The sequence below is a fragment of the Etheostoma spectabile genome, unplaced genomic scaffold, assembly GCF_008692095.1.
Source record: "Etheostoma spectabile isolate EspeVRDwgs_2016 unplaced genomic scaffold, UIUC_Espe_1.0 scaffold00009238, whole genome shotgun sequence".
Lineage (NCBI taxonomy): Eukaryota > Metazoa > Chordata > Actinopteri > Perciformes > Percidae > Etheostoma > Etheostoma spectabile.
Genome location: NW_022603677.1, coordinates 3,637 through 30,590, shown reverse-complemented (window position 1 = coordinate 30,590; position 26,954 = coordinate 3,637). Strand labels below are relative to the sequence as shown.

The following is a 26,954-nucleotide window of genomic DNA, read 5'->3' as shown; positions in this document are numbered from 1 at the left end:
TTTATAATGGAATAAATATACCACATATACATTTAAATTCATGGTTTGTTTCCGTCTTTTGTCCACAGTTTAGAAATGTAGATGTTACAATGAATCATGGTGTATTTTTTATAAATTTGGGTCCCGGGGAGACACCAAATTTGAGCTGAAAAGGTTTGGGTACCGCTGCTCTAGTGCATCAAATTAAGCGCTCCTTCGTCCGTTTGTTAGAGGAAGTAACCTGCTCCTCTTACGTCTTCTAATCTGCATCCATTTATAAACAGAGACATATTGGATTAGGTGCTGGGTGTGGGATTACACAGGAACCCTGTCCAGACATCCTGAGCTTGCAGAGTGAAGGAGGGGGGGGGGATATTCCTGTACCTGTCAGGTCGTTTACTTTCCTCGGGCCTCGCCCTGTTTAGCTCCGGCAGAACTAGTTTGACGACGCTAAAAACACAAAGAGCATGAATACACGTCTGACGACTGACTTCCCAGAGGGAAACCCACTGTCATCTAACAGCCTGAACGTCTGATTATTCAAAGCGAACCGGGGCGATTACCTGGAAAAACCTGCGGGCTGATTTTAATCCGGTCAGGGAGGATTAGAAATGGAAACAGTTTCCCTTCCTGAGAGAGTCACTAACAAGAGGTTTCCTGTTGGTTTCCCTATGGTTTTGTGTCTAAGTCACTGAGGGGAACAACAATCTTTGACACTGGTCCAGTATTGCGCAAGATGGCTGCAGTCAACGGCGGTAAAACAAGCTTCAATGTAAGTTAACGGGACAATTGCAGCTCGTATTTACCTTCACAAAAGTGCTTATTTTGCTGCTTTCAAACTCAGATTAATATTCTAAGTGTCTGACAACATTATGGAAATGATTTCTAAGGAGGGTGACCTTTCTGTCAAAGAGTAAGATCTTTCTTTTAGATATAAAAACATCCAGGAAATTGCATTCGCTAAAGCCACCAAACTCCATGTAAATAAACAGGTATTTTAGCGTCGTAAAATACACTTCACTCAAAGTCGACAGAAACAAAATCAAACAACGAAAAGCTGTTTTGGGTCGTCTTTCCACTTTCCCAACCATTACAGCTCTAGTTTTGGTTGAAATAAACACAATAAACACATAGTTTACCGATTTACATGTGGATATATGTTGGCTCTATACACACTTAAAGTAGTGCTTTTTTTTAAATGGAGTCTGGTGGGTTTAGCGGTAGTGACTTCCGAGCGGTTTCTGGTTAAACAAAAAGGTCTCCAAGAGGTTTTAAATGTCTCTCTCTGTTGGGATCCTTTTCCATAATGTTGTCAGACACTTAGAATATTAATCTGAGCCTCTCAACGGCAAAACGGGCACTTTTGTGAAGGTAAATACAAGATGGACGACTCCCTGATTAACTTAAAGGTCTATATAAAGAGACTTCAGATACAGTATTAGGGACCACTAAGGTCTATATAAAAGAGACTTCAGATACAGTATTAGGGGACCACTAAGGTCTATATAAAAGAGACTTCAGATACAGTATTAGGGACCACTAAGGTCTATATAAAAGAGACCTCAGATACAGTATTAGGGGACCACTAAGGTCTATATAAAAGAGACTTCAGATACAGTATTAGGGACCACTAAGGTCTATATAAAAGAGACTTCAGATACAGTATTAGGGGACCACTAAGGTCTATATAAAAGAGACTTCAGATACAGTATTAGGGGACCACTAAGGTCTATATAAAAGCATCCAAAGAGCACTTTGTTATTGGACCTTTAAACTCAGAATTACCAAACAATTCAGTCTCATAAACCGGTCTCATTTCCAAAGATGTCACAACCGAATTACCACCAACACTTCTCACACCTCCTGACTCCTCTGATGAAACCACATGTTGAACTAAGATCTTATCTCTCCTTCCTTTAACCCTTTCTTCCTGCACAGATGCTCCATTTAACAGCAACAACACTGACATTATTGAACCTTAAATGCAACCTTGTTGTTAATCTGGGCTCCCGTCACTGCGACGTAGATCAAGACGTTCCAGTTTCAGCGTGTGAACGCGTTGTCCTCACATCAGAGGTCACAGAATCGGCAATGCTTATTTGTTTATGATATGTTCATCTTTGATCATTTTTTGATTATTTCAAATATTTGTTTATTGATAAAATGCAGCAAAATATTTTAAAAAGAAAGCTTCTTAAAAGCTTTTGAGTCCGAGTCACCAAAGAAGAGTCCCAGTCAAGTCTTGAGTCCACAGCAGAAGAGTCCCAGTCACCAAAGAAGAGTTCCAGTCACCAAAGAAGAGTTCCAGTCACCAAAGAAGAGTCCCAGTCACCAAAGAAGAGTCCCAGTCAAGTCTTGAGTCCACAGCAGAAGAGTCCCAGTCACCAAAGAAGAGTCCAGTCAAGTCTTGAGTCCCCAGCAGAAGAGTCCCAGTCCCCAAAGAAGAGTTCCAGTCCCCAAAGAAGAGTTCCAGTCAAGTCTCGAGTCCCCAGCAGAAGAGTCCCAGTCACCAAAGAAGAGTTCCAGTCAAGTCTAGAGTCCCCAGCAGAAGAGTCCCAGTCACCTAAGAAGAGTCCCAGTCAAGTCTCGAGTCCCCAGCAGAAGAGTCCCAGTCCCCAAAGAAGAGTTCCAGTCCCCAAAGAAGAGTTCCAGTCAAGTCTCGAGTCCCCAGCAGAAGAGTTCCAGTCCCCAAGAAGAGTCCAGTCCCCAAAGAAGAGTTCCAGTCAAGTCTCGAGTCCCCAGCAGAAGAGTCCCAGTCACCAAGAGAGTCCAGCACCAAAGAAGAGTCCAGTCAAGTCTCGAGTCCCAGCAGAAGAGTTCCAGTCCCAAGAAGAGTTCCAGTCAGTCTCGAGTCCCCAGCAGAAGAGTCCCAGTCAAAGAAGAGTCCCAGTCAAGTCTCGAGTCCCCAGCAGAAGAGTTCCAGTCCCCAAAGAAGAGTTCCAGTCCCCAAAGAAGAGTTCCAGTCAAGTCTCGAGTCCCCAGCAGAAGAGTCCCAGTCACCAAAGAAGAGTTCCAGTCACCAAAGAAGAGTCCCAGTCAAGTCTCGAGTCCCCAGCAGAAGAGTTCCAGTCCCCAAAGAAGAGTTCCAGTCAAGTCTCGAGTCCCCAGCAGAAGAGTCCCAGTCACCAAAGAAGAGTTCCAGTCACCAAAGAAGAGTCCCAGTCAAATCCAGAGTCCCCAGTGTTCGAGTCAGAGTCACAAATCCAGAAAATAGTAACTCGAGCCCGAGTCCGGGACTCGGGTGCTCATCACTGCCTATTAGACAATAAAGTAGAAACTTCGTCCAACTTCTGAGTCCTATTTCATAAATCCTCGAGTTTGAGTCCAAGTCATGACTGCACGAGTCCAAGACGAGACACAAGTGCAGAGACTAGCAACTCGAGTCCGAGTCCAGGATCCAGAGTCCATAGTGGTGATCATCAGAAATCAGTAATATTTTTATAGACACAATAAGATGTGGAATTTGCCCAGGTGATAATAATCACCAGACGCCTAACGATACAATATCATCACAAAACTTACGCCACAATACGACATTATTGCGATTTTAAACATATTCTGCGATATATTGCAATTTATAACCTTTTTTCCCAACTTCTAATTTTTCCCCAATTTCAAATGACGTCCCCAAAAGGAAACTTATCAACATCTGTTTCATCTAAAAATAAACATTTCTCTGTTTTATTCATATCACTTCAATGTTATCGCTGCAAAATGAAATTGTCAAGCAGACAAACTGACCAACACATGTGTGTGTGTGTGTGTGTGTTGTGTGTGTGTGTGTAGTATATATATATATATATATATATATATTAAAGACTGTCGCCTGTGTATCGATACAGTATTGCCACTGAAAATATTGCAATATGATGCTGTAATAATACTAAGGCCATAATCGAGCAGCCCTTCTGCAAACCTGACTCAAGCAACACCAACACAAAGCAGACTTCCCTTTTTTGGAGTGAGAAAGGTCAAGTTATTGCTCAAGTTTGGTGTCGGTTGGCAGCGTCAGTTAGCCACGCTAGCACTGACGTTAGCATCCAAAAACTCAGGAGTTGTTCCTTGTGCCGAAGCTAACTCACCGTGCTCGGTTTGTTTTTGGGACACCACACACACCCTGCACGCATCTTAATCTCAAAGCACACAGCGTCACACATTCACTTCTACAAGGACCTTGGCGCTATTTAAAAAATACGTATTTATTCTATTGTAAATGTAACTTGCGTATCTTCTTTTATTGCACATATTATCTTTTTATCTATTACTTGCTGTCCCTATACTTTTAGCGCTGTGGAGTCAGAGAGAAGCATATTTTCTATTCCTTGTCATGTCTTGCACATTGAAAGTGTCAATGAAGTCAACATGCCTAATGACCTCTAGTAACCTCTAGGGCCAGCTCAGGATTATCCTGGACCTGTACTTAGATATGCTGCTATAAGAGTTATGCTGCTATGGGATCAGACTGCTGGAGGACTTCCTATGACACAATGAGCTCATCTCTCTCCATCTGTGTGCATGCATATCTAATTAATACATGTTACTAACTTAACTTCTTCCCCCCCGAGTCCTTGTGCTTCTTTTTTGCAGATTATCTTGGACCTGTCCTTAGTTATGCTGCTATAAGAATTATGCTGCTATGAGATCAGACAGCTGGAGGACTTCCCTGAGCTCATCTCTCCATCTGTGTGCACTCATATCTAATTAACACATGTTACTAACTTAACTTCTTCCCCCGAGTCCTTGTGCTTCTTTTTTTTGCAGATTATCTTGGACCTGTCCTTAGTTATGCTGCTATAGGAGTTATGCTGCTATGGGATTAGACTGCTGGAGGACTTCCTATGACACAATGAGCTCATCTCTCTCCATCTGTGTGCATGCATATCTAATTAATACATGTTACTAACTTAACTTCTTCCCCAGAGTCCTTGTGCTTCTTTTTTGCACATTTCATTAGATTGTGGTGCCACCTGGATTCTCTCTCTCTCTCTCTCTCTCTCACACACACACACACTCTCACACACACACACACTCTCACACACACACACACACACCTACTACTACTACTACAAGTAATTGTTATTAATTATACATCAAGCCAACTGTTACACCAGACTAAGAGTGTTTACAGTTTGTCCCGATCTGCCATAAAACAACAACCAACCATGACTTTATCCCACTGAGTCAACACATGAAAGGGGCACGCGCTGTTGCAATGAGTTGGTTAATGTTTCTGCTTTTATTATTCACACTCACTGCCAACAAAGATCATTTAGAAAGTTCCCTCGGGGACTTTTCAAGTTATTGCTCAAGTTTGGTGTCGGTTGGCAGCGTCAGTTAGCCACGCTAGCACTGACGTTAGCATCCAAAAACTCAGGAGTTGTTCCTTGTGCCGAAGCTAACTCACCGTGCTCGGTTTGTTTTTGGGACACCACACACACCCTGCACGCATCTTAATCTCAAAGTTCAAACATTTAGGAAAGTTAGAATAAGAGGTTTTACGGCGCAAACGTAACTAACGTCAGATAGCGTGCGTTAGCTTGAATGGGGGGGGGAGTAGCACCAACACACGGAGTGAGCTAGTCTTTAGCATTAAGTTTTAAATGAGAAAAACTACATACCCCACGGCTCCTCTCGTGGTCCGATGACTTTGACAGTGACTTGAAGCTCAGTTGTATTCCAGATAAAATCAGCCGTGCCGTGCCGTGCCGTGCCTGTCCCCCCTCAGAGACGCTGAGTCCGCAGACAGCGACCGAAGCTGGAAACTCCGCTGCTGCCCAATAAAACAACAATATGGCAGCGGAGCGCCGCGGTGCGTTCACGGCCCACTAGACCGTCGGAAAATACACACACACGGACTGGTACATGCTGTTGCGTCTTAACCCTCGTGTTGTCCTCGGGTCAAATTGACCCGTTGTCTTCATGTTGTCCTATATCAATGTTCTTTGTGATTCCCCAAAATAACATGATTGATTCCAACGCTCTTTGCCAAGTACAAATCTCTACTTTCATTAATTTTGGGTCTTATTCAATTTTATTGCCTTTGAAATGTTGTCCTCATGTTGCCCTCATGTTGTCCTCATGTTGTCCTCATGTAGCCCCCATGTTGTCCTCATGTTGTCCTCATGTTGTCCTCATGTTGCCCTCATGTTGTCCTCATGCTGTCCTCATGTTGTCCTCCTGTTGTCCTCATGTTGTCTTCATGTTGTCCTCATGTTGTCCTCATGTTGTCCTCATGCTGTCCTCATGTGGCCCCCGTGTTGCCCTCATGTTGTCCTCATGTGGCCCCCATGTTGTCTTCATGTTGTCCTCATGTTGTCTTCATGTTGTCTTCATGTTGTCCTCATGTTGTCCTCATGTTGCCCTCATGTTGTCCTCATGTGGCCCCCATGTTGTCCTCATGCTGTCCTCATGTTGTCCTCATGTTGTCCCCATGTTGTCCTCATGTTGTCCTCATGTTGCCCTCATGTTGTCCTCATGTTGTCCTCATGTTGCCCTCATGTTGTCCTCATGCTGTCTTATGTTGTCCTCATGTTGTCTCATATGTCCTCATGTTGTCCTCATGTTGTCCTCATGTAGTCCTCATGTTGACCCCATGTTGTCCTCATGTTGTCCTCATGCTGTCCTCATGTTGTCCTCATGTTGTCTCATGTTGTCCTCATGTTGTCCTCATGTTGTCCTCATGTTGTTCATGTTGTCCTCATGTTGTCCTCATGTTGTCCTCATGTTGTCCTCATGTTCCTCATGTTGTCCTCATGTTGTCCCATGTTGTCCTCATGTTGTCCTCATGTGTCCATGTTGTCCTCATGTTGTCTCATGCTGTCCTCATGTTGTCCTCATGTGTTCATGTTGTCCTCATGTTGTCTCATGTTGTCCTCATGTTGTCTTCATGTTGTCCTCATGTTGTCCTCATGTTGTCCTCATGTTGTCCTCATGTTGTCCCCATGTTGTCCTCATGTTGTCCTATCTTTTCCTCATGTTGTCCTATATCAATGTTCTTTTTAATTCCCCAAAATAACATGATTGATTCCAACGCTCTTTGCCAAGTACAAATCTCTACTTTCATTAATTTTGGGTCTTATTCTATTTTATAGCATTGTAAAACAAATGGAAGTGTTGTTGAAATAGTATTGAGTAAAAGTTGACATATTCCAGTCTGTGATTATCATCAACATCCATTCCTTTAATTTTAGTCTCAATAATTCCTAATTTCTGCTTTTCTAACTCAAACATTAGGTAGAATTTCCTATAAATGAGGTTTATTGATCATAAATTCAACTGTAATACCGTACAATTTTTCTTCTTGTAAACATTTGACCTGAATACCACACAAGGGATAAATATATGTCCATGTACGTGCATCAAAATATACAGTAAATCGCTGTAAATTAAATGTTAATACCCATAATGCAATGTGTATTACAGTAATGAACCGGAAAAGAAGATGATGGTATTTCCCTGGGCATTTTGTGGTAAATAACTGTAGAAATCACAGCAAAGTCTAACGGTGCAGCCTTGTCTGTACATATGTATGTTTCCCCATTGACAACATGAAATAAAAGCATTCTTCAACTACACACTGATTTAATTACAGCAAAGACAACGTCGGCAGTATTGATGGCAAACGGAATATTTTGTTTATTATTAACTTCTATGATTTTTATGTTAAACAGAAACATCAGAAGCTGGAAAAAAAAAACCTGTTTTCAGGAATCACAGAACAGCTGATGCAGGCTACGTGGTATTGGATTTAATACCCAATACGTCCCTTATATCCGGGAGTAAATGCAACCTTTAAGTTGTTGCTGCTGGTCCAAAATTTAAACCACTCATGAGAAATGTAGGGGACAAGATTCTGAAATGCACTGAACCTAAAATAAAAACATCTATTATTACATAATTACATCTGTAATGCCATGTTAGGACAGAGCTACTCGTGGTTTAACACACAGGGTATACTGTACTGCATATATAGATATACTGGCCTATATACAGTATATGGGCCAGAATCTGCCTTTGAGGGAGGGGGGGCACATCATGGGGGGGGGGGGGGTGGGGGGGGTCTGGGTGTCCTCCCCCAGGGTTATTTTGAGCATCAAAGACCTCATTTCCTGCCTTCAGATCAGTTTTGGTCACCAATTTGCGATGGAAATGGCTTTTTTTAGCCTGCGAGATGAAGAAAAACACTGATGATGGTTTGAAATATATCGATAAGTATAATGGAAAGTGTGTTGTTGTGTGTCATTGGGCATTTTTAAGCGGATATGTGGAAATCCTGGAGCTTTCTCAGTGGATGTGCTGCGTAAATCACGTAGACAACACCACTGGTTTATGCCTCGTGTTGTTGATGCTTTTTGTCGATGTTTTTAACTTTTTCTCACGTTTTTGTCCCTTTTTTTTAACACTTTTGACGCTTTTTTCAATGTTTGTCACTTTTTTTTATGTTTTCAACACTACGTAACACTAACTTATTAACTAATTGTACAGTTATTTCTGAAATTTATGGTCAATAAACCTATTTATAGGTAATTATACCTAATGTTGAGTTAGAAGAAGCAGAAATTAGGAATTATTGAGACTAAAATTAAAGGAATGGATGTTGATGATAATCACAGACTGGAATATGTCAACTTTTACTCAACACTATTTCAACAACACTTCCATTTGTTTTACAATGCTATAAAATATAATAAGACCCAAAATTAATGAAAGTAGAGATTTGTACTTGGCAAAGAGCGTTGGAATCAATCATGTTATTTTGGGGAATTAAAAAGAACACTGATATAGGACAACATGAGGACAACATGGGGACAACATGAGGGCAACATGGGGACAACATGGGGACAACATGAGGACAACATGAGGACAACATGAAGACAACATGAGGGACAACATGGGGACAACATGAGGACAACATGAGGACAACATGGGGACAACATGAGGACAACATGAGGACAACATGGGGACAACATGAGGACAACATGAGGACAACATGAAGACAACATGAAGACAACATGAGGGCAACATGAGGACAACATGAGGACAACATGAGGGCAACATGAGGACAACATGAGGACAACATGAAGACAACATGAGGGCAACATGAAGACAACATGAGGACAACATGAAGACAACATGAAGACAACATGGAGACAACATGAGGACAACATGAAGACAACATGAGGACAACATGAGGACAACATGGAGACAACATGGAGACAACATGAGGACAACATGAGACAACATGAGGACAACATGAGGACAACATGAGGACAACATGAGGACAACATGAGGGCAACATGAGGACAACATGAGGGCAACATGAGGACAACATGAGGTTAAACATCTTGACAGATTCAGACGAGTTTCAACAAGTGACATGACACCAGTAGGCGTGTTTGGTTATTCCCACGCCCAGTGAAGGCAGCGTGAGTTGGAGGGGAGCGGAGTCGTTGGGAGGAGACTCGGCTTCAGAGGAGGAGACAGGACGGGACATGTTGCATGTTGACCGGGCAAATATGCATGCAACCAGGGCCGTGCACAGACATTTGGGGGGGGGGGGCATTGCTCTAATCTGGAAAAAAGGCAACCCCCCCCCCCCCCCCCCCCGAATAAAATGACTTATACAGCATACTGAACTTGTCACGGCTAAAAAACTGATTTACCACCATGTAATTTTTGTACAATTTGGATGAAAGAATCCCAAAATGTGACTCCAGGATTACATGAGGGTTAAAAAAGAGACAACACGTTACATTACATTTTTGACCCGGGAGGACAACACAACGGTTAAGTGGGAAGACATGTAGGAAATATCACAGGTCAGATTTGAACCCTCGACCTCTGCAGTGAGATATAAACCTCTCAGCACATGCACATCCACTCTGCCACGGAGCCAGCCTGGCCCCGTTGCACATGGTTCATTCCAAGTCCTCCGACCCCTACGATGATATCGGTGGTTTGTTCCTACACCTCTCATACGAAACCCCGCCTTACCAATGAAAGACCTGTGTTTGTTCGACCCATCCGTCACCCAAACGTGCTTCCTTATCAATCAATCAATCAAAATGTATTCATAAAGCACTTTACAACAACCGGCAGGGTCCAAAGTGCTTAAAATCACATCATCCAATAGAAAGCGTGAACATAGAAAACAGTAAAATCAGAAAAGGTCACAAAGAAATAGAAGAATGAAGTTATCACACCACTGCTACGTATTAAAAGCCAGACTCAACAGATATGGTTTGAGTTTGGAGCGACATCTGTATAGTGGGAATATCGGGGGGGGGGGGGGGGGGGGGGGGGGGGGACATGTTCCAGAGTCTTGGGCAGCAACTACAAAAGCCTGCCCCCCCCCCCCGCCACTATAAACTTAAAGAGGAGTCGTAATGGACGCTTTAATGTAATAATGATACGATTACAATTTCACACTCTGTTGTTATTACACACACATGATCAGTACCTATGCATGCACTAATGGAGTGTGTGTGTGTGTGTGTGGGGGGGGGGGGGGTGCTGCACGTGGAAAGGCACCCCGAGTTAGGGGTTCAGTGCCTTGCTCAACAGCACTTTGGCAGTGCCCAGGAAGTCTCCAGCTACCAGTCCACCACCATATTTGTAGTCCGTGTGCTGACGGAGCTGCTGCCCCCCCGAACTGTGTCAGTGAGCTTTTTTCCTGGGGACAGACGTCTCTTATTATCACACATGTCAGAAAATACTGTCCATACATTTGAAGTGCAGTGTGCAGAGGCAGCAGCGAAGGGCCCGGCTCGCTCGGACACACACACACGTTCACACAAAGATGACATCGGCGCACACGCCAGCGTGACTCGGACGACGTTCTGCACGCGCTCAGTTGCTGCCGCCGGCCCCGGAGCTCAGCTTCAAACTCTCCCATCTGTCAACTGAAATCCTCAACATCAGCCCCCCAGCCGAGCTCAATCAGGCCTCCAGAGACCGGCCCAGCAAGGGGGGGAGTGTAAGGGTCTGCTGGGAGGAGGTTATGGGGGGGAGGAGGAGGAGGAGGAAGAGGAGGAGGAGGCTTATCTTTCCCCACAGACGAGCAAGCCCATCACGGTCAGAGGCATTAATCCAACACTATGTGGTGGCATGCGACCGCCTGTGTGGGATCGGGCAATCTTCCCCTGTCTTGTGAGCTGCTGTATCACCCTTCTCCCCCCACCCCCCCCCCACCCCCCCACCCCTCCCTCTCTCTCTCTCTCCCCCCCCCACCCCTCCCCATAGTAATGATCTCCATCTCTCTCTGTAGACTATATAATTCCCCATCTGGCCTCCTCCTCCTCCTCTCCTCGACTGTTGTTCTGCAGCTTTGAGTCTGCTCCGTCAGAGCATGTGAGGCGTTCAATGACAGAGGGATGCAGACATCATCATCCATCACGTCATGAAGCATGAAGACAACATGAGGGCAACATGAGGACAACATGAGGACAACATGATGAAAACATTAGGACAACATGAGGACAACATGAGGGCAACATGAGGGGAACATGAGGACAACATGATGAAAACATGAGGACAACATGAGGACAACATGAGGGCAGCATGAAGACAACATGAGGGCCACATGAGGACAACATGAGGGCAACATGAGGGAAACATGAGGGCCAAATGAGGACAACATGAGGAGAACATGAGGGCAACATGAGGGCAACATGAGGACAACATGAGGAAAACATGAGGACAATATGAGGACAACATGAGGACAACATGAGGGAAGCATGAAGACAACATGAGGGCAACATGAGGACAACATGAGGACAACATGAGGGCAACATGAGGACAACATGAAGACAACATGAGGTAAACATGAGGGCCAAATGAGGACAACATGAGGGCAACATGAAGGCAACATGAGGACAACATGAAGACAACATGAGGTAAACATGAGGACAACATGAGGGCAACATGAGGACAACATGAGGACAACATGAAGGCAACATGAGGACAACATGAAGACAACATGAGGTAAACATGAGGGCCAAATGAGGACAACATGAGGACAACATGAGGACAACATGAGGACAACATGAGGGCAACATGAGGACAACATGAGGACAACATGAGGACAACATGAAGGCAACATGAGGGAAACATGAGGACAACATGAGAACAACATGAGGACAACATGAAGGCAACATGAGGGAAACATGAGGACAACATGAGGACAACATGAAGACAACATGAGGACAACATGAGGACAACATGATGAGGCTATACCGTTATCTGCAGCACAACATGCATGTAGTTTAGCATGTGATGAGCTGCATGTAGTTTAGCATGTGATGAGCTGCATGTAGTTTAGCATGTGATGAGCTGCATGTAGTTTAGCATGTGATGAGCTGGAAGAACACCTGATAAAAATATATAAAGATAACAGACGTCGGACACAGGTTTGAAGGACATGCATGTCTGAACTGAGGGCTTTCGAGCTGCTTTTCAACCCTCGTGTTGTCTTCCCGCCGACCTGGACATTTTGTATTTATTTTTTTAAATCAAGGTTCGGGTCTGTTGTGATACACGATGAAGGAGGATTCAGATGCGGACCCCCGCGGTACAGTGAATAGGCAGAGTTTATTGGAAAGCACAAGGAGAGCCAAAAAACATATTTGTTGATGCTTTTTATCAGTTTTTGTTGTGTTTTTCAACACGTTTGACGCTTTTTTTCATTGTTTGTCCTTTTTTTTTGACGTTTTCAACACTATGTAACACTAATTTATTAATTATATTTCACAGTTATTTTTGGAATGGATAATCACAGACTGGAATATGTCAACTTTTACTCAACACTATTTCAAAAACACTTCCATTTGTTTTCAAATGCTAAAAAAATTGAATAAGACCCAAAATTAATGAAAGTAGAGATTTGTACTTGGCAAAGAGCGTTGGAATCAATCATGTTATTTTGGGGAATGAGGACAACATGAGGACAACATGAGGACAACATGAGGGCAGCATGAAGACAACATGAGGGCAACATGAGGACAACATGAGGACAACATGAGGGCAACATGAAGACAACATGAGGACAACATGAGGACAACATGAGGGAAACATGAGGGTCACATGAGGACAACATGAGGGCAACATGAGGGCAACATGAGGACAACATGAGGGCAACATGAAGACAACATGAGGGAAACATGAGGACAACATGAGGGCAACATGAGGGCAACATGAGGACAACATGAGGGAAACATGAGGGTCACATGAGGACAACATGAGGGCAACATGAGGGCAACATGAGGACAACATGAGGGCAACATGAAGACAACATGAGGGAAACATGAGGACAACATGAGGGCAACATGAGGGCGACATGAGGGCAGCATGAGGACAACATGAGGACAACATGAGGACAACATGAAGACAACATGAGGACAACATGAGGACAACATGAAGACAACATGAGGGAAACATGAGGGCAACATGAGGACAACATGAGGGAAACATGAGGGCAACATGAGGGCAACATGAGGACAACATGAGGGCAACATCAGAACAACATGAGGACAACATGAAGACAACATGAGGGCAACATGAGGGAAACATGAGGGAAACATGAGGACAACATGAGGACAACATGAGGACAACATGAGGACAACATGAGGGTTAATAGCTCAGAGTATTTAACTTCATTACACTACCACGTTTATGCTTTGCATCTTATTGTATGTTTGGTTTTGCCATTGTCTACTTTTAACAAAGCAGAAAATGCATTATTAGTGTTCACGTACAAACACGGCTCTAAACGTCTTGTTTTACAGGATGACGATAAGGATAAACAGTTTGTTTTAGCTGCATTGAAGAGCCGATACAACTACTATACTCCTCAAAAGAGAGATGTATCTACTTTATATACATCTACTGCAATGAACCGGTTTGTGTGACATCGTAAGACAAAGACAAGATCAACAATTTGCATGACCGCCAACCGGTCACATGACAGTTAAGTTTAGCGGTCTTTACAGGATTTTAAATTCACTACAGGAAGCTGTGCGTACGAATACGTAGAAGCATCTGTCGGCTGCTGCGGACCAAGGTTGTTCGCGTCCCCCTTGTGTTGACAGGTTAGCGTCGACGTCTTTGCTGCGCGTGTCGCAGCGTGTGTGTGTGACCTCCTCTTTCACACGGTCAGGGTTGCATCCTCCTCCGCTGTGTGAGAGCTGCCCTCTGAATGCAGAGCGTGTTTCACAGAAAGCGAGGCTTCGCCGGGGAGATTCTGAGAAAAAGTCACGCTGTGCTCTTTTCTCAGCCCAGACAGACGTGAAAAGAGGACATTCACACAGCCGTGTGGGGTCTGCACCCGAGGTAAGTGGTCTACAGCTTTCAGAGTCATTGACGTGGTGCAACATCGATTCCCATTTATAACATTGGAGTGTAAATGTCAGACAATTCATGTGTGAATAATCATTTCTTCACCTTCTACCAAGGTTCTCCTTCTCGCTCCTCTGCACCCTGCACCGGCTCCCGGTGGAGGATCAAATCCTTTGTAGCAAAGAACGTTTCAGTCCCCTAAAGACTTTCCTCCAAGTTCTTAAAAACACATTTTATATATGTATAATTTGTCAGATAAGACATTCTCTCTGTGCATGTGTGTATGATTGGGAGATGCTACATCACTAGAAAGGATGGAATTTATGCTCATTTATGGATTTTTGACACATTTCGTCACCTTATTTTCTGCTTCACTGGCATCATAATTACTAAAAACCTAATATGAGTCATAATTGATGCTTGAACAAACAACCTCTGAGAAGGCTGGTAGCAGACTGTTAATATTGGTGGACAAAGCAACCGGTCTGGCAAAGTGCTGCAAATGCGGAAGTGCCTTAAACCTGCATTATATCTGATCTCCAGCAGGGGGGGACTCCTTAAACCTGCTTTATATCTGATCTCCTGCAGGGGGGGACTCCTTAAACCTGCTTTATATCTGATCTCCTGCAGGGGGGGACTCCTTAAACCTGCTTTATATCTGATCTCCTGCAGGGGGAGACTCCTTAAACCTGCTTTCTATCTGATCTCCAGCAGGGGGAGACTCCTTAAACCTGCTTTCTACCTGAATTCCAGCAGGGGAGGACTCCTTAAACCTGCTTTCTACCTGAATTCCAGCAGGGGGAGACTCCTTAAACCTGCTTTCTATCTGATCTCCAGCAGGGGGAGACTCCTTAAACCTGCATTCTATCTGAATTCCTGCATGGGGAGACTCCTTAAACCTGCTTTCTATCTGATCTCCAGCAGGGGGAGACTCCTTAAACCTGCTTTCTACCTGAATTCCTGCAGGGGGGGACTCCTTAAACCTGCTTTCTACCTGAATTCCAGCAGGGGGAGACTCCTTAAACCTGCTTTCTACCTGAATTCCAGCAGGGGAGGACTCCTTAAACCTGCTTTCTATCTGAAATCCTGCATTGGGGGACTCCTTAAACCTGCTTTCTACCTGAATTCCAGCAGGGGGAGACTCCTTAAACTTGCTTTCTATCTGAATTCCTGCATTGGGGGACTCCTTAAACCTGCTTTCTACCTGAATTCCAGCAGGGGGGGACTCCTTAAACCTGCTTTCTACCTGAATTCCAGCAGGGGGGACTCCTTAAACCTGCTTTCTACCTGAATTCCAGCAGGGGGAGACTCCTTAAACCTGCTTTCTACCTGAATTCCAGCAGGGGAGGACTCCTTAAACCTGCTTTCTACCTGAAGTCCAGCAGGGGGCGACACATGCAGGTGCAAAAGGAGGTTGGTTTCTGTGGAAATCCATGAGAAAGTGACCCACTTCTCACTTAAATTTATTACCTCAGTCAGAATTTCCATAATGAGTTCATGGTCTCAATCGGCAGTTTGAACTCTTCTGCAACACAAAATGATGTTAATTTATTGAATGATGATCTCGTTGATTTTAAAAATCCGGGGTAAAGCAGGGGGGTGTTTTAGGACGTGGCTATGATGTGGTTGCCAGTGAAAGTGTGTAACGAAACATGCAAGGGTTAAATGTCGTTTACGATCTTCACATCCGCAACCAGGACGGCGAACTCAACGACTCATAGCAGATCTCCACAAACCAGTGGGTGACGTCACACATGCGCTGTCCATTAATACATACAGTCTATGGTTGGAAGGCTCTTTTTCAGGGAAGGACAATGTCATGTGTTAATATACTTTCCCTCTGTGGATGTCAAAGCCCTCAAACTGCTCGCTGATACTTGGGAATCTCCATTTAAACCCAACACGCTCTACATATAGAAATGGAGAAAAAGAAAAATGCAATTCAAACATCTCTGTCCAACACCACCTTTGATAAAGTTATTTCCGTGTGCCTACTCGACTTTTAAATCCCAGTGTAATCATCTGACCGAGGAGCGCTTCTTTGTGGAGTTATCTGGGAGGAAGAACAGTTTCAGTGACATGAAGACAAGCAGAGTCAGACGTTTCCCTCCACTCTGTTGGTCAAACTGGGTTCTTCTCATCTTTCAAGGGGAATGAAAACCATTCAGGTTTTTCTCTCAGGTTTCAGATTGCTGCACTTTGATTTTGATTGAATTTGTGACGCCGCTAGGATGTAAAGTCGGCGCCTGTTCCACGGATAATAAAGGGACTGCTGAGCTTCTGATGTGTGTGTGTGTGTGTGTGTGTGTTGTGTGTGTGTGTGTGTGTGTGTGTGTGTGTGTGTGTGTGTGTGTGTGTGTTGTGTGTGTGTTGAGTGTTTGGTTGGAACCAAGATAATCTTTTATTCATACCCACAGACATGTATTTTTATATTCTGGAAATATAACACAAGTGTAAAATAATGATCCCGAAGACATCTACAGTGTTTTGACAGACAGTTTTGGCAAAGCTGCTGCCAACAAAAAACTGTAAATTCAAATAAAGTAAAACTGTATGTCTATTTACAGTAAAATACCTGAAATTAAAAATAACAGTATGCCTACGGTAAATAAACAGTAGTTTACTGGCAAAGCTGCTGCCAGTACATTACTGTAAATTCAAATACAGTTAGTAACTGTATACCTGTTTACAGTTAAATACTGTAGTTTAAAACAGCATGCCTACTGTAAATTAACAGTAGTTTACTGGCGAAGCTGCTGCCAGTAAATTACTGTAAATCTACGGTGAAAAGTTTTACAGTGTGTGTGTGTGTGTGTAGAGAAAAAAGAAAACTCGACAAAAATACCTCAAATTTAGGAACAGATATGTTGCAGGAATCTCAGAAAGATCAAAAACTTTGGAAAAAAATCTCCAGAAAGGCGTGCAGCAACGTCTAAAAAAAATGGTCCAAAAAAACCACCTCCCCACACCAAACCAGTGACAGAACATTGAAACTGGAAACCAGCGACATTGTGAAAATCTTGACAGCGTAAAAAATAAATAAAACTGTCAGTGAAAAGACACCGACGTCAAGAAAACATCAACATCACAACATCGTCATGCAATCAAATGTCAAAGGGAAACAATACAATAATATCATAGGATTGTGAGATTATTACTTTTTGTGTTTTTTAGATCAGCTCAACATTTTTCAGTGCCAATATTTCTTGTTTCAATGCCAAATTTCATTTTCAATACCACAGGTTACTGTCACAGTTGCCACTATGCCCTAATAATTTACATCATAGCTTATGGGTGGTGGGAGGAGCTCAGATGTAGGGAGTTGGTTGGGGAACCGGGAAGGTCGCTGGTTCAAGTCCCCATACGGACCAACGTGTGATTGTGGTGTAGTACTGGGGATTGGTAGCTGGAGTTTACCACTGCCAGGTGCTTTTGCACCGTCGTACCCCCCCAACCACCTAGGGTGCTGGTCCAGCTCCGGCAGCCCCCCCCACTCTGGCATCTCCCCATTAATGCATGAATAGGTCCTGAGAATGTGTGTGTGTGTGTGTGTGTGTTGTGTTGTGTGTGTGTTGTGGTGTGTGTATTTCAGGGCTGTGTGTAGTGATTACTAACAAAACAGAGTGTAAATTGTAATTCCTCCACTGGGGATCAATAAGCAGTTTAAATTAATTATAATTGTTTTTTTTTTTTACGTTGATTTAATCTGGATCAATTTCAATGTTCCCATCATTCACTTAGACAAAAAAACACTCTATCTGTCTATCTAGTGTGTGTGTGTGTGTATACATTTATATGTACATACACCAGAGATGGCAAAAGTACTCACTTTCCGTACTTAAGTAGAAGTATAGATACTTGTGTTAAAAAATACTCCGGTAAAAGTGGAAGTACTGATTAAACTTCCTTACTCAAGTAAAAGTAACAAAGTACAGGCTTGAAAATTTACTTAAAGTATAAAAGTAAAAGTAGCCTTGCGAAAGCTACCTGGAGCACACAGATGTTACTAGAGAGACGCTGAGGAACTTCAGTGGACATGGAGGACACGTCTTTATATGGCAATGACTACATTTTAAATGGCTGTTTGCCAATAGGCCTAAAACATAACATATATGATTATTATGACAGAGACTGGGACTTCAGGTTAATAAGATTCTGACTTACTAGCAATATATGAATTCAGTTGTGATTCTGTGAGAATTCACAGATCCAGTTTCTATTTTTAATCTTTCCCCCTAACATAAAAATATAAAAATATGAATGACTAAACAGACATTAATGAAGAAGTTCCCCAGCACATTGGCCAGGAGTCCTTCTTGATGTCTACTGTCTCAAACATCTCTCTCAGATAAGGCTGAGGATGATGGGAATGTCTTGCTGTTTTCTTCATTTTCAATCATGTTGCCCTCCTTACTATGTGCTAACGTAGCGCCTCATACTACTATGTGCTAACGTTAGCGCCATCAAGCCTCAATGATTTGCTGTGAATTAATGCAGAATGGTGTATGCCCAGGTGTGTCTGTTAAAACACAGACGGAGACAACTTCTGTCTAGCTAAGTTTCCATCCACTTGTCAACTGAACTACAGAATCTGAAGTTCGGTCAAAAAAAAAAAAAAACTCATGCGAATAAAGCTGTGAAACTGTTGATGCTTCATTGAGATCAACGTGCAAACTAGCTAACAGGTGAAGACCACACCAAAACCACTAGCTAACAGGTGAAGACCACACCAAAACCACTAGCTAACAGGTGAAGACCACACCAAAACCACTAGCTAACAGGTGAAGACCACACCAGAACCACTAGCTAACAGGTGAAGACCACACCAAAACCACTAGCTAACAGGTGAAGACCACACCAGAACCACTAGCTAACAGGTGAAGACCACACCAAAACCACTAGCTAACAGGTGAAGACCACACCAAAACCACTAGCTAACAGGTGAAGACCACACCAAAACCACTAGCTAACAGGTGAAGACCACACCAGAACCACTAGCTAACAGGTGAAGACCACACCAGAACCACTAGCTAACAGGTGAAGAACACACCAGAACCACTAGCTAACTTACTTTAAATGTGAAGAACTATAGACCAACAACAGGCTTAAGTGAACTGGCAACATGAGTTATACGACTTACAGTTCTCAAAGAGGCACACACACAATCTCAGCTGGTTAATCTCCGGACAGCTTGTCCCCTTTTCATTTCTCTCACTTTTTTCTCCGTGTGGCGCGCGAAACCGCTCGCGGGTGTGGCGCGTGTCCGCGGTATTTTCCGACATAACAACCTCTTGTAAAAACTGAAGTAACGAGCAATTTTGTAAAATGTAAGGAGTAGAAAGTACCGATATTGTGTTAAAATGTAAGGAGTAGAAAGTAAAAGTCGCCACAAAAATAAATAGTAAAGTAAAGTAAAAATATCAGAAAATCTACTTGAGTACAGTAACGAAGTATTTGTACTTCGTTACTTCCCATCTCTGACATACACACACATACATACATACATATATATATATATATATATATATATATATGTATTGACCAGAGGACATGGTTAAAATGCATGAGGTCTCTAATAAATGGGTTTGTAAATGATGAATGGGTGAGTCCATCTGACAGAGCTGCGGGGTTGGGAACCACCTCTTCTACCACGGGTGCAGCATCAGCTGGGTGTGTGTGTGTGTGTGTGTGGGGGGGGGGCTCTGTCATCAGCACCCTCAGCCAATGGAGAAACCACCGCACGAGACACTTCACCAGCCTCTCCTGAGCCGACCAGTGCGCACTCAGCCTCCCGTTCATGCACGCACTCACATGGGAAAGTGAGATCCTTTTGTCCCCGGGCTCTGATTATGGACTCTATTATACATTCTATATTCTATATATCTATATATATATCATCTGTGCTCTATTCTCTATCTATTTGTCTGTCTCGCGGGATGGTTTGAGCAGGAAAATGCTTCTGCACGGACGTCTGGATTCTGCGTCTTGAAGGGGGAATTTGAAGATGAAAGTGAGTAGTGGAGTGTCCTGTTGTGTTTGATATTGAATGTCTGGTGCGTGTTGTGCGTGCGTGCGTGTGCGTGTCTGATGTCGTGGCAACAGTGCGTGAGACAGAGGATGAGATAACCTTCTGGGATAAAATCGGCAAAAGTGTGTGTGTTTTTTTTTAACAATAAAAACTTGTGAGTGCGCTAAAATCCAGAAGATCTGTGGCGTGAAAAGCCAATATTTGGAGTTCTTTTTTTTTTTTTTTAATAATAAACGGTAGAAACAGAGGAAACAGAGATATTGTGACAATAATATCTGATCAATGCATTTTTAAAGCGCGTGTCCGTGGCTATAAGACATCCAGAGTCGCGGATCCGTGCGCGCTGGACAGGGTTTATGTCTCTCCCCCCCCCAACCTCTCTCTCTCTCTCTCTCTCTCTCTCTCTCTCTCTCGCATCCTAAATGTGACTGGCTATTGGCTGGAGATGTGCGTGAGGCTTCTGCATGGTTGCGCGTGCTGTGTGCAGATGTGCAGTGAAAACAAAAAGCTGGAGGACAGGACATTTGAAATCACAAAGCAAAACCAGGGATGACAGGAGAGCCCGGAGCTGTTTTATCTCCGAGTGCGGAGCTCCTAAAAAAAACTGAACATGTTGGAGTTTTAATTTAACATTTATTTAAGAGATCTCTTCGCAAGCCACGACGCATCCTGACAGTTGCATATTTACAGACATTTATGTTGAATTTTGAACTAAAAATCTAAATTATGATAGATTTTCATTCGGTCGCAGTCTTTAACGTTGTGAAATGGTCCCAGTTGGATTAAGTTTAGACACCAAAACTACTTGGTTAAGTTTAGAAAAAGATCTTGGTTTGGGTTCAAATAATAGACAGTGAAAGGAAAAGGACCTTAGACCTCGACTGAGACCAGTGAAGTCAATAAGATATTACTGCGCAGCCTCCAACTGAACTTGAAGACGTAGATGTGACGTGAGCAACCTGTCTGAAAGCTGTAAGTCTTCTGGTAGCTGTGCAAGAGAAATCTCAATCATTCCCAATCAGCAGAGACGGAGAAGTAGGTATATGTTAGGAGATAACATAGGAACAGGCTAATTACTGCTAACTAACATGCTAGTTAACATTAACAAAGGCACAGGCTAATTACTGCTAACTAACATGCTAGTTCACATTAACATAGGCTCAGGCTAATTACTGCTAACTAACATGCTAGTTAACATTAACATTGGCACAGGCTAAGTACTGCTAACTAACATGCTAGTTAACATTAACATAGACACAGGCTAAGTACTGCTAACTAACATGCTAGTTAACATTAACATAGACACAGGCTAAGTACTGCTAACTAACATGCTAGTTAACATTAACATAGACACAGGCTAATTACTGCTAACTAACATGCTAGTTAACATTAACATTGGCACAGGCTAATTACTGCTAACTAACATGCTAGTTAACATTAACATTGGCACAGGCTAAGTACTGCTAACTAATATGTTAGGGAGGTGGTCCAGGCACGTCCAGCTGGGAGGAGGCCTCGGGGAAGACCCAGGACTAGGTGGAGGGACGTCCAGCTGGGAGGAGGCCTCGGGGAAGACCCAGGACTAGGTGGAGGGACGTCCAGCTGGGAGGAGGCCTCGGGGAAGACCCAGGACTAGGTGGAGGGACGTCCAGCTGGGAGGAGGCCTCGGGGAAGACCCAGGACTAGGTGGAGGGACGTCCAGCTCGGAGAAGGCCTCGGGGAAGACCCAGGACTAGGTGGAGGGACGTCCAGCTGGGAGAAGGCCTCGGGGAAGACCCAGGACTAGGTGGAGGGACGTCCAGCTGGGAAGAGGCCTCGGGGAAGACCCAGGACTAGGTGGAGGGATTATATCTCCAACCTGGCCTGGTACGCCTCGGGATCCCCCAGTCAGAGCTGGTTGATGTGACTCGGGAAAGGGAAGTTTGGGGTCACCTGCTGGAGCTGCTACCCCCGAGACCCGATACCGGATAAGCGGACGAAGATGGATGGATGTGTTCACATTTTTAAACATAAAAAACAGAATTTATCTGACCAGTTTTTGTGCCTCTGACATCTTTCTCTGGTTTGATTTTCAGGTCATGAAGTGAATGTCACAGCGACAGTTTATCCGATGATTGAGACCGGCACCGCGACCATGTTGGACCGAACCGAGCCGGCACACTGCACCGTGTGCTGCTGCACACTGGCCAACAAAATCCTCATGGTGCTCTTCATGGTGCTGCTGATCTTCGCCATCTTGTTCGGGAACTTGCTGACTCTGGCTGTGGTTCTCGGGACCAAACACTTCCACACGCCACAGGGTTACCTGAAGGCCTCCCTGGCCGTGGCAGACCTGGCGGTGGGGATTTTCGTAGTGCCGCTCTCCGTCTACGCCGAGGTTTACCTCATGGTGGCCGACTTGGCGCCTGAGTGGACGTCCTACAACTCGCAGTTAGTGAGCTTCCACCCGTGCAACCTCATTGGACCCATCTTTGCCGGGTGCACCCTGGTCTCCATCACCACCATCTTCCTGCTGACCATCGAGAGGAGCATCGCTGTGTTGCGGCCTCTGCACAAGGACTCGGTGATCACAAGGAGAAGGACCACGATCCTCATCATCCTCTCCTGGGTGGGGAGCTTCTTCCTGGCGGTGTCGCCGATGGTTTTCAGCAGCGAGATCTCCCTGGAGTACAACTCCTGCAGCCGGATGTGTAACTACGCGCTGGGGACCATCGGCGAGTTCCCCAGCCAGGCGTGGAACATCCTCCTCCTCTTCCCCACGTTCGACTTCACCCTCCTGGGGGGGACCGTGGTCATCAACGTGGTCTCTCTGTCCAGCATCAGGCAGCACTCGAGGCGCAGGAAACACCTGGCCGAGGGGGAGCGCCAAAACAGCGGCAAACCTACGTTTTCTGACATCAAAGCAGCAAAAACCATCGGGACTCTGACGTTGGCGTTCACCGCCTCGTTCACCCCTATCGCGGTCTTCGTGGTCGGGAACGTTCTGGGGAACAAGTGGTGCGACTTTTCCTTTTTCGCCTTCTGGATTTTGGCCACCAACAGTTGCTGGAATGTCATCATTTACAGCGTGAGGGATCAGAAGTTCAGACTTTGCGCACACAAGCTCCTCATGCCTTTCCAGAGGAAAACCTCAACCACAGTCTAAAAAAGCTTCAGGGACCAAAGACTTGAGTTGAGGACTGCATCTGTTTGGATGCCTGTTTGTCTCAGAAAGTCTTAGTTCAACACGCATTGTCTCGTGAAGAGACGTGTCTGCATGTTTCGTGGATTGCTGTCGTGAAGTTACAGGTTTTTTGGTCACACGGGTTGGATATCTTCGTGGGCGTTTGTCTTGTTTCAGTCTGTGGAAAGGTTGTGTAACTTGAGTGTGATCAATTAAAAACACGATGCTAACTAAATCTGTTGCCGTGTGTCTTTTAAATGTGATTGAAGGTTGGTTTACGGCCCCCAAAAACATCATCTAGAATTAATTTCTATTGGTCGTTAGCAGGGCCACGTGGATGAATCCCGAAGAAGGTTTTCCCACAGATTTAACCCCGTGTGTGGTCTTCCCGCCGACCTGCCGAAGGTTTCGGGTCGTCTTTTTCAACCCTTTTGTGGCTTTTCCCCCAATGTTTTTGTCACTTTTTCAACGTTTGGCAACTTTTATTCTACACATTTTTTGACATTTCTGTTACTTTTTTTGACATCTTTTCACATTTTTGTCACTTTATGTCTTTTATTAAAACATTTCAGTTCTTTCACCAATTGTTTTTTTTCTCCAAATGCTATAAAATTGACAAAAAACACACAAATTCAATGAAAAGCAGTGAACTTTATTTAACATGTGAAGAACGGTGTAGCGAACCATCAACTTTACTTTTTTGGACAATTTGAAAGAAAACCAGATTTCTGATGTAGAAACTTTTTGGAAAGGGGTCAAATTTGAGACGAAGACACCAGGAGGGTTAAATATGTTGTTTGCACATGATGTTGCAAAAAGGGGCAAATCAGGGTGAGGGAAGTGACCATTTTACATACATATTACATCATTTTGCAACACATTAACTCAAACCAGGAACATGCTAACGGTTTGCATTGATTTTGGTTCAGAGAGATCAACAAGACTACCCAAAGCAATCATTTATAAGGGGGAAGAATGTAGGAAATTGTCTGAAAAATATGAAAAATATGGCTAAATCTGCTGAATTTTGAACTGGGAAAAAAACACCAGAGGATCGTCACATCATCTGTTTTTAAGTAGACTCTCTTAACATTACCAATCATTTAATGTCTTACCTACCTTATCCTCTTTGGCGTGGCAGTAGTCGATTTCTCACGTGGACTCTGGACAATGTCCAACAGTCATCAGGTTCGTCCTCTGAGGACAGGACATTTACGTATTGGACGGACTGATATCAGCTTCCAAAGGAGAGCAAATAGAAACACAGAAATGTGTTTGTGGTTCTGATTCTTCACCGTGTCCGGCTAACAACCACGGCTAACATCCATAGTGCTGAAATCGTATCTTCTCGCTCCTCGTGACCACTTTTCATCCGTCGATTCACTCCATCAGAATCACCTCAACAAGCAACGAAAAGTCCGACAAATGAGCCTTAAGAAGTTTTCACTTATCTTTGTTATTATATTGAGAATAGGGTTAAAAAAACGGACAACAATTTGACCTTTTTGACCCTTTTTCAGACCTTACTATCACGTTTTACACTACTTCTTGGAATTCATAGATAGATAGATAGATAGATAGATAGATAGATAGATAGATAGATAGATATACAATAGATAGATAGATATACAATAGATAGATAGATAGATAGATAGATAGATGGATAGATAGATAGATAGATAGATAGATAGATAGATAGATAGATAGATACAATAGATAGACAGATAGATAGATAGATAGATAGATAGATACAATAGATAGATAGATAGATAGATAGATATACAATAGATAGATAGATATACAATAGATAGATAGATAGATAGATAGATAGATGGATAGACAGATAGATAGATACATAGATAGATAGATAGATAGATAGATAGATAGATAGACAGATAGATAGATAGATACAATAGATAGATAGATAGATAGATAGATAGATAGATAGATAGATATACAATAGATAGATAGATATACAATAGATAGATAGATAGATAGATAGATAGATAGATGGATAGACAGATAGATAGATACAATAGATAGATAGATAGATAGATAGATAGATAGATAGATAGATACAATAGATAGATAGATAGAGATAGATACATAGATAGATAGATAGATAGATAGATAGATAGATAAGATAGATAGATAGACAGACATATAGATAGATAGATAGATAGATAGATAGATAGATAGACAGATAGATAGATATACAATAGATAGATAAGATAGATAGATAGACAGACATATAGATAGATAGATAGATAGATAGATAGATAGATAGATAGATAGACAGATAGATAGATATACAATAGATAAATAAGATAGATAGATAGACAGACATATAGATAGATAGATAGATAGATAGATAGATAGATAGATACAATAGATAGACAGATAGATAGATAGATAGATAGATACAATAGATAGATAGATAGAGATAGATACAATAGATAGATAGATAGATAGATAGATAGATAGATAGATAGATAGATATACAATAGATAGATAAGATAGATAGATAGACAGACATATAGATAGATAGATAGATAGATAGATAGATAGATAGATAGATAGATAGATAGATAGATAGATACTTTATTCATCCCAAGGGAAATTTTAGGAAAAAGTGTCATGGTCAATGACCCTCATTGATATAGAATTGTACCCAACATTTGAGACAAAAAAGAAGAAATTGTGAATTATTTTGACTAACAGTTAAGATCAGAGGAATGAAAGTGATTCATTGTATTTGCTAAGAACGTTGTAAGGAATCCAATCCATTTTTTTTTGTGGTAATTTGGTGAAAAAGAAACTCAAATTTCAGACATAGACTTTTTTTTTTTTTTTTAAGTTTTCAAGGACGCAAAAATTCTTTATCCAACTCAAAAAAACATGTCAAATCTCGATTCTAACAGCGGCGTCTTTCTGTTTTGGGCTTTGATCACGTCTTTGAGTACGCGAGCTGCCGTCCTTGATCTGCCTTCGTGACACAGAGCTGCAGAGGCAACAGAAGAAAGAAAGAGTCATCGCTTACACCGGATGATGTCACTTCCTGCCGTGCACCGTGCACCGTGCACGTTGACCCCCCCCCCCCGTGAGTCACCGAGTGCAGAGATGAAAAGGACACAAGGACACAATCAATGAGGAGAGAAGTTGGCGTCCTCTGCTCTGTCCCTGACTTAGATACGAATGAAGCTCATTGACGGAATAATGGTCCCGGAGACAGAAGGTCAGGAGCACGAGAGGTGATTTAATTTAATTTTCTGGTGAGTAATTAATATTTAAAAGAATAAATGATGTGTCCTGTTTGCATGAAGCAAGTTAGGGCAGGCGGCTGCAACAGCACGGACTCAGATCCCTTACTTTTCAAACAAGTTGAAATCAATCAATGGGTTTTTGTGCCGCTTGTGACTGGTTTAAAGAAATGCCAATAAACCAGACCACATT

At 43.1% G+C, this 26,954-nt stretch overlaps 1 protein-coding gene across 1 annotated transcript; it reads left to right on the top strand.

The window, feature by feature from the left end:
• The first annotated feature begins 20,138 nt into the window (after positions 1 to 20,138).
• On the top strand, positions 20,139 to 23,739 carry LOC116679055 (5-hydroxytryptamine receptor 1B). The gene is made up of 3 exons (XM_032508781.1): positions 20,139 to 20,185; positions 20,246 to 20,320; positions 22,414 to 23,739. The coding sequence occupies exon 3, from the start codon at positions 22,449 to 22,451 to the stop codon at positions 23,481 to 23,483; it is 1,035 nt and encodes a 344-aa protein (XP_032364672.1). The 5' UTR covers positions 20,139 to 20,185; positions 20,246 to 20,320; positions 22,414 to 22,448; the 3' UTR covers positions 23,484 to 23,739.
• Positions 23,740 to 26,954: the final 3,215 nt, after the last annotated feature.